The sequence below is a fragment of the Lithobates pipiens genome, unplaced genomic scaffold (genome assembly GCF_037356315.1).
Source record: "Lithobates pipiens isolate NorthernLeopardFrog02 unplaced genomic scaffold, aLitPip1_a1.2 Scaffold_27, whole genome shotgun sequence".
NCBI lineage: Eukaryota > Metazoa > Chordata > Amphibia > Anura > Ranidae > Lithobates > Lithobates pipiens.
The window spans coordinates 124,838,591-124,853,743 of record NW_027507788.1 but is presented as its reverse complement, the minus strand read 5'-3'; the positions used below and the strand labels follow the sequence as shown (position 1 = coordinate 124,853,743).

The 15,153-nt window shown below is 44.7% G+C and overlaps 1 protein-coding gene across 2 annotated transcripts in view; it reads right to left on the bottom strand.

Moving 5' to 3' along the window:
* EMP3 (epithelial membrane protein 3 (MAM blood group)) overlaps window positions 1-15,153 on the bottom strand; it is a 67,540-nt gene that overhangs the window by 20,958 nt on the left and 31,429 nt on the right. For both annotated transcript variants that reach the window (XM_077457428.1, XM_077457427.1), the window contains exon 2: window positions 4,547-4,632. In XM_077457428.1, the coding sequence (XP_077313554.1) occupies window positions 4,547-4,624 (78 nt within the window). In that variant the 5' untranslated portion in view covers window positions 4,625-4,632. The remainder of the gene's footprint in view (window positions 1-4,546; window positions 4,633-15,153) is intronic.

Sequence of the window (15,153 nt, the reverse complement as noted above, 5' to 3'; positions counted from 1 at the left end):
TAGGGATAATACTGGGGTGATGCCTGCAGCTACAGGAACCCTTTTTTAGAGCGGGTGGGCCAATCTTTAAGGATAACAACTGATGTGTCTAAAAGCTGCTCAGCTGTTATCCTACAGGAGTGGGAGGGGATGTCCCCCCTCCCGCCACCTTCTGCCCCTTTTCCCGAACCTCCTATCCAACCAGGAGACCCGAGCCACGATCCGGCACTTCCGCCAGCCAGGCTGAAACTGTCTTGTTCCAGTCTCCTATGTAAAAACATGGAAGCGACATCACAAAGTCACTTCCAGTTTACTCAGCTGCCAATGGCGCCAATTTAAAAAAAATTACAATATTCAGAATCGCTGTTTGTGGTGATCTGAATACTTTGAAGTGAAAATGAGCGATTGGGATTTTTTATTTAAAAAAAAATGTTTTTTTTAACAAGCCCCCATCCCCACGAGTTAGCGCAGCAAAGAAAACAAATGCATAAGTCGCACCTGTATATGTAAATGGTGTTCAAATCACACATAGTTGCATAGTTAGTCAGGTTGAAAAAAGACACTAGTTCATCCAGTTCAAAAAAAAAAAATATATATATATATATATATTTATATATATATAATAAATATCATACCAGCCCATATACCCAATTCTATACCCACAGTTGATCCAGAGGAAGGCAAAAAACCCCAGCAGAGCATGATCCAATTTGCTAAAGCAGGGGAAAAAAATTCCTTCCTGATCCCCCGAGAGGCAATCGGATTTTCCCCAGATCAACTTTACCTATAAATGTCAGTACCCAGTTATATTATGTACACTTAGGAAATAATCCAAGCCTTTCTTAAAGCAATCCACTGAGCTGGCCATAACCACCTCTGCAGGGAGTCTATTCCACATTTTCATAGCTCTTACTGTGAAGAAACCTTTCCGTATTTGGAAATGAAATCTCTTTTCCTCTAGACGTAGAGTGCCTCCTTGTCCTCTTTGTTGACTGTAAAGTGAATAACTGGACACCAAGTTCCCTATATGGACCCCACATGTGAGTTATCGCTGTGATCGTTAAAGCGAGAGCAATAATTATAGCACTAGACCTCCTCTGTAACTCTAACCTGGTAATCATAAAAGAATTTAAAGCATCACCTATGGAGAGTTTTACCATAATGTGCATAGTTTCAAAGCATGACATGTTAGGTATCTATTTACTCAACGTAACATCATCTTTCAATATTATACAAAAAAATGTATCTAACTTTACTGTTTAGTTTTTTTTAATTCATGAAAGTGCGTTTGAAAGACCGCTGCTCAGATACCGTGTGGCATAAAATATTGCAACAATCGGCATTCTGTTCTCTAGGGTCTTTGCTATATATATATATATATATATATATATATATATATATATATATATATATATATATATATATATTTATATATATAATGTTTGGGGGTTCTAAGTAAAAAAAATATGGATTTTAACTTGTAAGCAACAAATGTCAGAAATGGGCTTAGGCATGTAAGGGTTATAATTAACAATTTTTTATTAATTTTCCAAATTTAAGGGCAAAAAAAGCTAACAAACAGTGGACATTACACAGGGCGAACAACAGACCAGTATAAAGAAAGCAAAAGGTCAAAAAGACAATAAATACAACAACACAATGGCAGATTTTCTACATACGGTTACTGCCAGCGGCTACAGCCAATAGCCGTAACCATTGTATTCTTTCAGCCGGGAATGCTTCCCGCGCCCCCCGCTGGCAGAATACAATAGCGCATTGGGGGGGTCATTCCCCCATCCACACTGAAGGAAGAAAATCATTTCATCTATGGCCAACCTAAGTACTGGACATGTCTTCTTATTTATGTTGCCCATAAACAGGGCAAATTTAATCAGGAACCAGCTAAAGCTTCAGCCTCGGTTAGCTCTGTCGGCACCACTCTGCCTGACATCCTTTGATCTAAGTATCAAAAGAGCCAGGTGGAAAATTGCTGGCTAAATAAATACTGCAGCCCAGTATAAGACTATAATGTGCCCCCAAAAAAAAGGAGATGCAGCTACTGTTCGGGTATTCTGAGAGCTGCCAGCTCACAGAATACAATGGGCGATAGCGGAAGATTTGTCCATCTTCCCTGCAGATGAATGAGAGAAATCAAAAGCCGCGTACACACGTGGCGGACTGTCTGGCCAACTTAGTCCGTCAGACAATCCGACGGACAGTCCGTCATACTTTCGAATGAACAGACTTGCCCACACACGGCACTTTTTGAGCGGACTAATACGGCGGACTAAGTCCGCCATACTATCCGCCCTACTTTTGAAATGAACGGACTCGCCCACACACGCGGAGGAAAGTCCGCTCATTTCGAGCGTGTCTCCAGGTAGGCGGGGCCCGCGAAGGAGACGTCGCTGACCCCGCCACCTGGTAAGGACTTAAAGGGGAACCCCAACGCCGAAAAAAATCGGCGTGGGGGTCCCCCCCAAGTCCACAACAGACCCTTGTCCGAGCACGCTACCCGGCCGGCCAGGAAAGGAGGGCGAGCGAGCGCCCCCCCTCCTGAGCCGTACCAGACCGCGTGCCCTCAACATGGGGGGTGCCTTGGGGAAGGGGGGGCCGCGCGGCCCCCCCACCCCAAAGCACCTTGTCCCCATGTTGATGAGGACAAGGGCCTCTTCCCCACAACCCTGGCCGCTGGTTGTCAGGGTCTGCGGGCGGGGGGCTTATCGGAATCGGGGAGCCCCCTTTAATAAGGGGGCCCCCAGATACCGGCCCCCCACCCTATGTGAATGAGTATGGGGTACAATGTACCCCTACCCATTCACCTGTGAAAAAAAGTACAAAAAAAACACAACACAGGGTTAAAATATTTTATTGCACAGCTCCGGGGGGTCTTCCGTCTTCGGGGGTCTTCTCGCCGGACTCCTCCGCTATCTTCTTGTAGCTCTTTTGCTAGCGGAGGAGTCCGGCTTTCTTCCTCGCCGCCGGCCTCTTCTCCCGACTTCGGGGGTCTTGTCCCCGTCTTCGGTTCTTCTGCCGGGCCACCGCGCCTTCTTATAGCTCTTTTACAGGCGGTGGCCCGGTCTTCTGTCGCCGCCGCCGCCGACGTTCTTCTTCTTCTTCTTCTCCAGGAGATGTTGCCTCGACGCTCTCTCTGGCCGGAATGCCAGGGACGCTCTCCGCTGCCACTTATATAGGGACAATGGGGCGGTGTCACATGGCTTTATGTCACATGGGTTGGTCACATGGTGACCCCCGCCCCCTTACAATGTCATAGTCCCAATGTGACATCAACCCATGTGACCAACCCATGTGACATAAAGCCATGTGACACCGCCCCATTGTCCCTATATAAATGCCCGCGCAGCGCTTCCCTGGCATTCCCGCCGGAGAGATCGTCGAGGCAACATCTCCTGGAGAAGAAGAAGAAGAACGGAAGGCGGCGGCGGCGACAGAAGACCGGGCCACCGCCTGTAAAAGAGCTATAAGAAGGCGCGGTGGCCCGGCAGAAGAACCGAAGAGGGGGACAAGACCCCCGAAGTCGGGAGAAGAGGCCGGCGGCGAGGAAGAAAGCCGGACTCCTCCGCTAGCAAAAGAGCTACAAGAAGATAGCGGAGGAGTCCGGCGAGAAGACCCACGAAGACGGAAGACCCCCGGAGCTGTGCAATAAAATATTTTAACCCTGTGTTGTGTTTTTTTGTACTTTTTTTTCACAGGTGAATGGGTAGGGGTACATTGTACCCCATACTCATTCACATAGGGTGGGGGGCCGGTATCCGGGGGCCCCCTTATTAAAGGGGGCTCCCGGATTCCGATAAGCCCCCCTGCCCGCAGACCCCGACAACCAACGGCCAGGGTTGTCGGGAAGAGGCCCTTGTCCTCATCAACATGGGGACAAGGTGCTTTGGGGTGGGGGGGCCACACGGCCCCCCCTTCCCCAAGGCACCCCCAATGTTGAGGGCACGCGGCCTGGTACGACTCAGGAGGGGGGCGCTCGCTCGCGCCCCTTTCCTGGCCGGCCGGGTAGCGTGCTCGGACAAGGGTCTGTTGTGGACTTGGGGGGGACCCCCACGCCGATTTTTTTCGGCGTTGGGGTTCCCCTTTAAGTCCATACCAGGCGGCGGGGCCAGCGACGTCTCCGTCGCGGGCCCCGCCTACCTGGATACCCGCTCGAAATGAGCGGACTTTTCTCCGGGCGGGAAAATTCCGCTCATTTCAAAAGTAGGGCGGACTGGCACACACACGGGCGGATTGTCCGCCGAAATGCGAGTCCAGCGGACAGTATTTCCAACATTCCGAAATACTTAGTCCGCCAGACTGCACGCTGAAAAAGTCCGCTGAAGCCCACACACGAGCGGACTGTCCGCTGAAATGTGTTTCGGCGGACTAAGTAGGCCAGACAGTCCGCCCGTGTGTACGCGGCTAAAGAGTATATGGCCAGCCTCAGGTTGGAAAATGATACACATCCATTGCATGACAAAATTAAATTCATTAAAAAAACTTGCATTTTTAAAACTGTAAGAAATGTAAAAAAAATCTATTGAATAAGCTACATTATAATATTGCTTACATTGTCAAGGGTGGCAACAAAGAGGATGATCAAGATGACGATGTGCAGGGCAGTTACTCCGAACAGCAAATAACTCATCTTTAAATCTGTAAGGGATGGAACAACAAGCACAGTCAGTTATCACTCATTAGTATAGCCAGGACTAATTGTTAGTATTTAGTTTGCTGCTGCTGCATATATAAAGTGAGCTTCTTATGAGGATCTGGGGATTCTGTTAAGCACTATATGGGCTATTTAAACATGTGAGGCAGATCATTATACTAAATAATTCTACCGCCCAACCTAAACTCCACATAGATAAAAGGATTTAGAAATGCAGGGATGTAGTGTCTACTAAATTGTTGCACTTCTGGATCTGGGGGCGTGCAACTCTTGCTGTGACTGGACAGAGTGGGAGCTATCCAGCGGATCTGGCAGATGCGATGTCCACCTGGACCCGCTAATTGTTCGGGACATAGGCAGAACGGTGATCTGCCTATGTAAACCCTTTGATTGCTTCAACATTAACCCCTTCCCTGCCAGTGTCATTAGTACAGTGGCAGTGCATATTTTTTAGCACTGATCACTGTATTAGTGTCACTGGACCAACAAAAAGTGTCAAAAATTAGGTGTCCGATTTGTCCGCCGCAATATCGCAGTCTCGCTATAAGTCGCTGGTCGCCACCATTACTAGTAAAAATAAATAAATAAAAATTCCAAAAATATATCCCTTAGCTTGTAGACTCTATAGCTTTTGCGCAAGCAAATCAATATACGCTTAAATATGTAGCAGAATACATTTTGGCCAAAATTGATGAAAAAATTTGATTTTTTTACATCTTTTATATATATTTTATAGCAGAAAGTAAAAAATATGTATATTTTTTTTCAAAATTGTCGGTCTTTTTTGTTTATAGCACAAAAAAATAAAAACCACAGAGGTGATCAAAAGCCACTGAAAGAAAGCTCTATTTGTGGGAAAAAAGGACATACATTTTATCTGGGTACAGTGTCGCACGATTGCACAATTTTCAATTAAAGTAACGCAATGCCATATCGCAAAAAGGGGGGGGGTAAATTTTTCCGGAGCTAAAGTGAATAAACGACTTGCATTTAAAAATGATATTTAATAATGTATTATTATTGGTTAAAGAGCTTCTTTAATTTCTTTTTTTTTTTCTTTTTTTTTTTTTTTATATCTAACTAGAGTTCAGCTTTATAAATTTTTTTTCAATTCTTCAATAACTTTTAGAGGCATAGTGACTCCAAAAAGAGCAGTACCCCTTCACAGCTATGCATTGTTTTGTGTGTGTTCTGGTGCATTACCATCCCATTTAATTAAATATGCTGACTTAACGCAGAATGGAAAGTCATAAAGGGTAGTGTTTTTTTTCCAATAGAATTATTGTTGGTTTTCTGAAATTGCATTTATCTTATATTGCTAGCTTAAGGGCCGGTTCACACGACTTGCCTCGCCGCGACCTGCGGCGACCTCAGCGGCGACTTGCAGAGGACTTCTGTATAGAAGTCAATGCAAGTCGCCCCCGAAGTCGCCCAGAAGTAGTACAGGAACCTTTTTTCTGAGTCGGAGCGACTCGAGTCGCTCCTCTCAGAACGGTTCCATTGTACAGAACGGGGGCGACTTGTGGGAGCGAGGCGAGGCGAGTCGTGTCGCCTCGCATCGCCCGCTGTGTGAACCGGCCCTAAACGTAAATGGTGCACAAGTAGGCTTGAATATAAATAAATAAAATCATAAAAACAAACAAAAAATTTTTTTGTCCTAGAATAATACACTAACATATCCAAATGACAAAATAAAACAAATACATACTATATAAGCCATTTCATCTTGACAAGTAGGAGGCTCCAAAATAAAATCATAAAAACAAACAAAGAAAAAAGTGTTTTTTGCCCTAGAATATGCAAACATATCCCATTGACATAATACAATAAATATATATAGGCCATTTGATCTTGCAAATAAGTTTCTCGGTGTCTTTTGCTGAAAGCATAATGTATGCAGATTTCAAATTGCCAGGCTCAAAACAGCCATTTCATAGTCTACTGCATAATTTTCAGCTTTATTGAACGCACTGCTAAAATGCATCAAATATAATCAATCATGTATACGTATTGAATAGAATGTAAGAACTTCTACTTACAGGAAAAAAAATGTGTGTGCATGTAGTGGTCACAACTAGTTTATGGAGTTCTATAGCCAAATTGTGCAGCTGGCCAGAACTGTATAATATTATACAATAAATGGCATATTTCCACCTTAGATAACAGTACACTGCAGCTAGAAAGCTGGAACTTTTTTTTTTCTTTGTGAAGTTTTCATCATCTGTTATTTGAAACTTTATGAGAACCTGTAGAAAGTTATATTAAAAATCCAGCACTAGCTGCTATGTTAAAATAAAAACAATTTAGGAATTGGCTTCAGGGATGATCTACCAAATGCTCAAAGAAACAACAGTCCCCAAAAATAATTTGATTAGATATTTGATTTGAAGAGACTCTGGAAAGGGTTAGCACTTTTTTTTCCATTGTGACATAATTTGTTTACCCGCTTTTGTCCCACTCTGTCGTGCTCAAAGCCCATTTGGAGAGAGTATATTGTATAGCTCTAGATGTGCAGTAACTTAGTAGACTTTAGTAAATTTAATAGAACCTGCTTTACAAATTTGTCTCTTCCCAGTACCCAGCAAGCTTCTGGCCCCTGCACCACACCCTGCAGATTTAAAGAGGAGGGCCGGTTTTGCAAACACTGTAGCTGCTGACTTTTAATAAGCACACTTACCTGTCCAGGGCGCCCGCGATGTCAGCCGCCCGAGGCTGACCCGTCCCTCGGTCTCGGGTCCCGGCGCCGCCATTTTGGGTAAGGGAAACAGGCAGCGGAGCCTTGCGGCTTCACTGCCCGTTTCCTACTGCGCATGCGCGAGTCGCACAGCGCTTTGTGAATGGGACGAGCTGTGTTCTGGGACACACAGTTCCCAGAACACAGCACGACCCATTACCCAGAAGACGCCGCACGGAGGAGAGAAGAAAGAAGATCTCCGCGGAGGAGAAAGAGGCAGATTAGGATGATGTGCCTAGCAACAGGCATTTCTGGTAAGTAAAATTTTTTTTTAGCTTTTTTTTAATGATTTTTTTCAAATTTTTAATGTATTTTCTTTTTTCAGGGTGGCCCTCCACTTTAAAGAGGATCTACAAACCCCACACACACCTTTTTGTTTTTCTCCTCAGTATTCTCCACATATTCATCTGCATAGTGAATCCAGCATTGTCCTGCATTGATCCGCTGTGCTGCTGCCACACATCTTGTCCTGCACTGCCATCTTTGTTCCCAACATCATTGGGGGCCTCCTTCTGGTTCAGGCACCTCGGCCCTCTGATGTCACACACTAGTCCTCCGTGAAAGGAAAATAAATGATCCTGAGACATATCACAAGAGGCTTTAGGGCAGCCTTTCTCAACTTTTTTACTCCATGGAACCCTTAAAATAATTTTCAGGTCTCGGGGAACCCCTGATAAAACCCATTCATATGGGGTCAATGGGAACAATGCCCCTTTACTTTGGTGTTCAGTGAGAAGAATTCCCTTTTTTACAGTGGTGGTAAGAATGGCCCCCTTACAGAGAGCTATAAAGATCATTGATGTCATAATACTGGCTCCTCCAAGTGGCATTGGCTCAGAACTATGTAGGCACCATCAAACAGGAGGTAAATCAGCTACAGCTCAAGGAACCCCTAGCCACCTCTGAAGGAACCCTGGTTGAAAATGGCTGCTTTAGAGTGTTGAAGACATCATTTACACCTAGGCAAGAATGGTGGCCAGGAGGTGGCGTTGATAAAGAAAAAAATTATAAAGAGGAAAAAAGACTTTTTGCATTTCAACGAGGGAAGAAAAGCAATGATGCCCAGTACACCCAGGAGGTGAAGGTCCACTATAACTAGTTAGCTCCATAAAAGTCTATGAAAATACAAGGCTAAATGGACAAGTTGGAGATCCTGACATTCATCTATCCCTCCCCTCTTTTTGTCCAAGCTTTGTATTCTGAGAAAAAGAGCAGTTGTATTCCTTACTCATTCACATAGGGGGGAAGTTTATCAGATTCTGATAAACCTTCTGCCCATACAACCCCCACAACTACTGGGATTGACATGTTCCCCCCACACCCTCTCCTATATTGAGCACATGTAGTCTGGTATGGTTTAGAAAGGGGACACGCTTGCCCCTCTTTTCCTGGCCTACATGTTTGGATGTATATCTTCTAGGCAGGGCTGCAGGCTGTACTGAGTGGTACTTGAACTGTGTTTAGGGCCATATACATTTATACATAAATATGACCAAAATGCAGGAATTCTACATTCCAAGTATATGTCTTTGAGTGCATAGAGCTCTAAATGCAAATATTGCTCAGTACAGCATCCAACATGGTCCAGCCACAGTTTATTTCAGTCTGTCATAGACGTTGACAGGCTGCAGGCAATGGGGCTGAATGCTGTACCTGTGACTCCAAGGCATACAAGAACAATAAACTCAAAGAACCTAGACGTCCAGTGTGCATATGGCCTAATAGGCAAGGGATTGTCAAACAAAGGGCATGGGAAGTTTCACACTGCCAAGGGGGACATGGTTCAATGGCTTAAAGAGCAAAATAAAAAATAAAATAGCATGCTTGGAGGATACCTTAACCACTTGCCGACCGCCGCACGCCGATGTACGTCGGCAGAATGGCACGGGCAGGCATAAGCACATACATGTACGTGATTTGCCTCCCGCGGGTCGGGGGCCCGATCGGGCCCCCGCCCGGTGCCTGCGGCGGTCGGTTTTCGTTCGGGAGCGATCCCGGACGAGGGGACGGCCATTCATTCATGGCCACCCCCTCGCGATCGCTCCCGACGAATGGAAATCCCCGGTGACATCACTTCCTCTCCTGTAATGTAAACACAGGAGAGGAAGTGATGTATTCTCTCCTCCGTGTCGGTATTTTTCGTTCCGACACGGAGGAGAGCGGATCAGTGAGTTGCACCAACACATCCCACACACAGTAGAACATGCCAGGCACACTCACACCCCCCCTTTACCCCCCGATCACCCCCCCAATTACCCCTGCCCCCCAGTCACAGTGACACCAATGTCATTTTTTTTTTATTTTTATTTTTTTTTGCATTGGTGTCATTTGTGACTGTAATAACTGTTAGGGCAGTTAGGGTTAGCCCCCTTTAGTTCTAATGTACCCCCCTAACCCCCCCAATAAAGGTTTAACCCCGTGATCACCCCCCGTCGCCAGTGTCACTAAGGCTGGGTTCACATTGCAGCGGTTTATGAGAACGAATGTGATTCGCACCGCACTGCAGTGCAAATCACATCCGATCTCTGTGCGATTCGAGTTCAGCCATTCGCCGCACCCGCCGCACCCGCCACACCCGCCGCACCCGCCGCAAATTCGCACGGGACCCTTTTTTTGGCCCGCAGCAGAATCGGATCGCATGGGTGTTCACACCATGCGATCCGAGTTTGCAGATCGCACTGCGATATGCGAACTGATCTGGGGGTGTCAGTAACATTTCACTGACACTCCCAGCAGTTCGCATAGGGCAGTGTGAACTGCCGCCGGGAGGCATGCGATGCGGGAACCCGCCGCGGATTCGCGGCGTTTCCGCATCGCTCCAGTGTGAACCCAGCCTAATAAGCGATCATTTTTCTGATCGCCGTATTAGTGTCACAGGTGACGCTAGTTAGGCAGGTAGGTATTTAGGTTCGCCGCAGCTTTTTATAGCGCTAGGGACCCCCATATACTACCGCATAAAGCCCCCTGATTGCCCCCTAGTTAACCCTTTCACCAGTGATCACCATATAACTGTTACAGGTGACGCTGGTTGGTTAGTTATTTTTTTATAGTTTCAGGGCACCCGCCATTTATTACCTAATAAAGGTTTAACCCCCTGATCACCCGGCAGGTGTCATTTGTGACTAATAACTGTTAGGGCAGTTAGGGTTAGCCCCCTTTAGTTCTAAGGTACCCCCCTAACCCCCCCAATAAAGGTTTAACCCCGTGATCACCCCCCGTCGCCAGTGTCACTAAGGCTGGGTTCACATTGCAGCGGTTTATGAGAACGGATGTGATTCGCACCGCACTGCAGTGCAAATCACATCCGATCTCTGTGCGATTCGAGTTCAGCTATACAGATAGTATGGCTGAATTCGTGTCGCACCCGCCGCACCCGCCGCAAACTCGCACGGGACCCTTTTTTTGGTCCGCAGCAGAATCGGATCGCATGGGTGTTCACACCATGCGATCCAAGTTTGCAGATCGCACTGCGATATGCGAACTGATCTGGGGGTGTCATTAACATTTCACTGACACTCCCAGCAGTTCGCATAGGGCAGTGTGAACTGCCGCCGGGAGGCATGCGATGCGGGAACCCGCCGCGCATTCGTGGCGTTCCCGCATCGCTCCAGTGTGAACCCAGCCTAATAAGCGATCGTTTTTCTGATCGCTGTATTAGTGTCACAGGTGACGCTAGTTAGGCAGGTAGGTATTTAGGTTCGCCGCAGCTTTTTATAGCGCCAGGGACCCCCATATACTACCGCATAAAGCCCCCTGATTGCCCCCTAGTTAACCCTTTCACCAGTGATCACCATATAACTGTTACAGGTGACGCTGGTTGGTTAGTTATTTTTTTATAGTTTCAGGGCACCCGCCATTTATTACCTAGTCTCACTAGTGTACCCCTAAATTTAGGGGTGTCTACTTTCTAAAATGGGGTCATTTGGGGGGGGGGGGTTTGTGCCATCTTGGCATTTTATGGCCTTCAAAACTGTAACGCCCTTAGAAAGCCTGAAGGCGGTGCTTGGTTTTTGGGGCCCCGTACGCGGCTAGGCTCCCAAAAAGTCCCACATATGTGGTATCCCCGTACTCAGGAGAAGCAGCAGAATTTATTTTGGGGTGTCATTTCACATATGCCCATGGCATGTGTGAGCAATATATCATTTAGTGACAACTTTGTGAAAAAAAAAAAAAGTTTGTAATTTTCCCGCAACTTGTGGCAAAATATAAAATATTCCATGGACTCAACATGCCTCTCAGCAAATAGCTTGGGGTGTCTACTTTCTAAAATGGGGTCATTTGTGGGGGTTTTGTGCCATCTTGGCATTTTATGGCCTTCAAAACTGTAATAGGTAGTGAGAAGTGAACTCAAAAAATTACGCCCTTAGAAAGCCTGAAGGCGGTGCTTGGTTTTCGGGGCCCCGTACGCGGCTAGGCTCCCAAAAAGTCCCACATATGTGGTATCCCCGTACTCAGGAGAAGCAGCAGAATTTATTTTGGGGTGTCATTTCACATATGCCCATGGCATGCATGAGCAATATATCATTTAGTGACAACTTTGTGAAAAAAAAAAAAAAGTTTGTAATTTTCCCGCAACTTGTGGCAAAATATAAAATATTCCATGGACTCAACATGCCTCTCAGCAAATAGCTTGGGGTGTCTACTTTCTAAAATGGGGTCATTTGTGGGGGTTTTGTGCCATCTTGGCATTTTATGGCCTTCAAAACTGTAATAGGTAGTGAGGCGTGAAATCAAAAATTTACGCCCTTAGAAAGCCTGAAGGCGGTGCTTGGTTTTCGGGGCCCTGTACGCGGCTAGGCTCCCAAAAAGTCCCACATATGTGGTATCCCCGTACTCAGGAGAAGCAGCAGAATTTATTTTGGGGTGTCATTTCACATACGCCCATAGCATGTGTGAGCAATATATCATTTAGTGACAACTTTGTGTAAAAAAAAAAAAAAAATTTTTTTTTTGTCATTATTCAATCGCTTGAGGCAAAAAAATAAAATATTCAATGGGCTCAACATGCCTCTTATCAATTTCCTTAGGGGGTCTACTTTCCAAAATGGGGTCATTTGGGGGGGTTTTGTACTGCCCTGTCATTTTAGCACCTCAAGAAATGAGATAGGCAGTCGTAAACTAAAAGCTGCGTAAATTCCAGAAAACGTACCTTAGTTTGTAGATGTGACAACTTTTGCGCAAACCAATAAATATACAATTATTGACTTTTTTTTTACCAAAGACATGTGGCTGAATACATTTTGGCCTAAATGTATGACTAAAATTGAGTTTATTGGATTTTTCTAATAACAAAAAGTAGAAAATATCATTTTTTTTCAAAATTTGCGGTCTTTTTACGTTTATATCGCAAAAAATAAAAATCGCAGAGGCAATCAAATACCATCAAAAGAAAGCTCTATTTGTGGGAAGAAAAGGACGCAAATTTTGTTTGGGTACAACATTGCATGACCGCGCAATTACCAGTTAAAGCAGCGCAGTGCCAAAGTGTAAAAAGACCTCTGGTCATTTACCAGCAAAATGGTCCGGTCTGAAAGTGGTTAAACCTGCATGTGAAGTGAGACAGCTGTGCAATGTACTAAAGCAAAAATTACATTTACAAGAAAATAATACAACTCAGAATACTGCCAAATGTTTTTTTCTGACTCCTTTATTCTATTTGAAAACAAAGTGACTGGGATCCCCTTTAGCATTCATACCAGACCTCTATCCTAATGGAGGGTTTGGTATGTATTGTAATGGGAACCCCAACAAAAAAAAAAGAACACATACCAGACCTTTATGCTTGATGAGGGTCTGGTATAGATTTTAACAGGGACCCCACACAAAAAAGCTTGTTCTTCCCCCAAGATCCAAGCACCCCACATGCAAAGCAAAAAAAAAAAAAAAAAAAGCATGGCACCCCCCAAAAAATCCATGTCAGACCTTTATTCAAGTATGCATTCTGTCTTGCCAGGAAAGGGGAGTGAGTCATGTCATCCAGCAATGTAGATCCTTGTCATCATTGACTGCCAACACAATGAGCTCCCGACAAAGTCCCTCTGTGAATAACATTTACTGGCCTGGCAGCTGCATGTAAACAAAGTGGACCATATCTGGCCACTGACATCACCTGAGATCCCCCAACCCTTAAGTCATTGGGCCAGGGAAAGTGGGGGGATATTTGCTGACCCACCTCCTTTCCAGGCAAGGCCAATCTGCATATGGGACTGGTATGAATTTGGGGGGCATTTTGTTTCTTTTTTTGTGTGGGAAACCCATTTAAATGTTATAACAGGCCAAAAAAGGTTCTGGCATTGATTCTGGAAGAGACTTGTGCTTTTTTTGTTTTTATTGCATGGGATTCCCCCTTTAAATTCTATACTAGACCTCTATCTAGGATAAGGGTCTGGTGTGGATTTTGAGGGGAACCACAGCTGTTTTTTTGTTTTTTTTCCAGGCACATGGCTTCCTAGCAACAAATTATGTCATCAGTTTCTAGGATGCAGATGGCTAGCTAGCCCACACAGCATCCTTGGTTGTAACATCCTTGCACCCAACAAGGGAGGGGGCAACACACTACCCTGAGAAGCTGTCCCATTTAGTGGTGGTAATAATGCTGCCAATAAATGTATTAGTTCCTGCAGCAACCAGCGGTTTGCTTTAGCTAGCAAGCAAACAGGCTACCTGTTTAGTGAACTGCGAACAGCCAGGGTTCACGCAAACCCTATATTGCTACAAACTGAAACCCATTCCCTAGTAAGTAATTAAATTCTGGTAACTTGTTATTTTCTTTCTCTATTCTTTGATATATTTTCCTTTGGAATTATTCTCTATGTCCTTCATTTGAGATATTGTCCAACCATATTATTTGGAGTTTTGGATTGACAAGGTGCTGATGAGTTGTTGCAGGATGCATGGTTTAGACTGGTTCTTGTTGGTCCATAAGCCTATGATGGTATGCATTTGGGGTACCATCTTATAGATGGTCTAAGTATGAGCATGCTGTCTTTTGTACTGGAAGCAGTACAGGGAATTTGCCTAGCTTAGCCCAGCAAGCAATGCTGAAGATATCCAGTGGACTTGGAGGAGTTGCTTTCAGAATCACAAATGGATTACTTTTGTTGGGCTGGAGTTCCATTTAGTCTTTGAAATTTACGCATCTTGATATTTCACTGCCATGAAGTGGGATTAGGATGATGACACTGTCAAATAGTTTAAGCCCAACTCCTACCATTGATTTTTTAATACATGTTTTATTTTATTTTATTTTATGTATATATACACATATTCACTCATCTCTTACTGTTATAATTCTCCTACCTATTTTTTTTTAATATATGCTCATTGCATATTAGCAATTACAATTATTATCAATAACCAACCTACACATATATGTTTGACCAGCTTTGGTCATATTTTTAAATGTCTTTGTTATATAGTAAAAAACTCCCTTTTAATTTTTTAGATTTGTAAATAAAAGGCTGCTATGGCCAGTTATACCCCAATTAAAGATTATGGGGAATAAGGTTGGGGGTAGAATAAATGGCGGCAGTCATTATGAAAGGAGGTGTACACCTTATCTACACTGGTCAAGCTTTCTTGATGAAAACACATCAAAGGCCTTCTTAAATTCCATAAAACAGGCAAATATGTTCCCATGTTTTGAATTTTGTGGACATGTTTCTTGTGGAGACTGTGCAGGGTATCAATGTGATCTGCGGTACAGTGGTTTGGCATAAACCCTGCATGGCTTCTGTTGAGGACATTATGCTGTGTTAGGGAGGTGAGTATT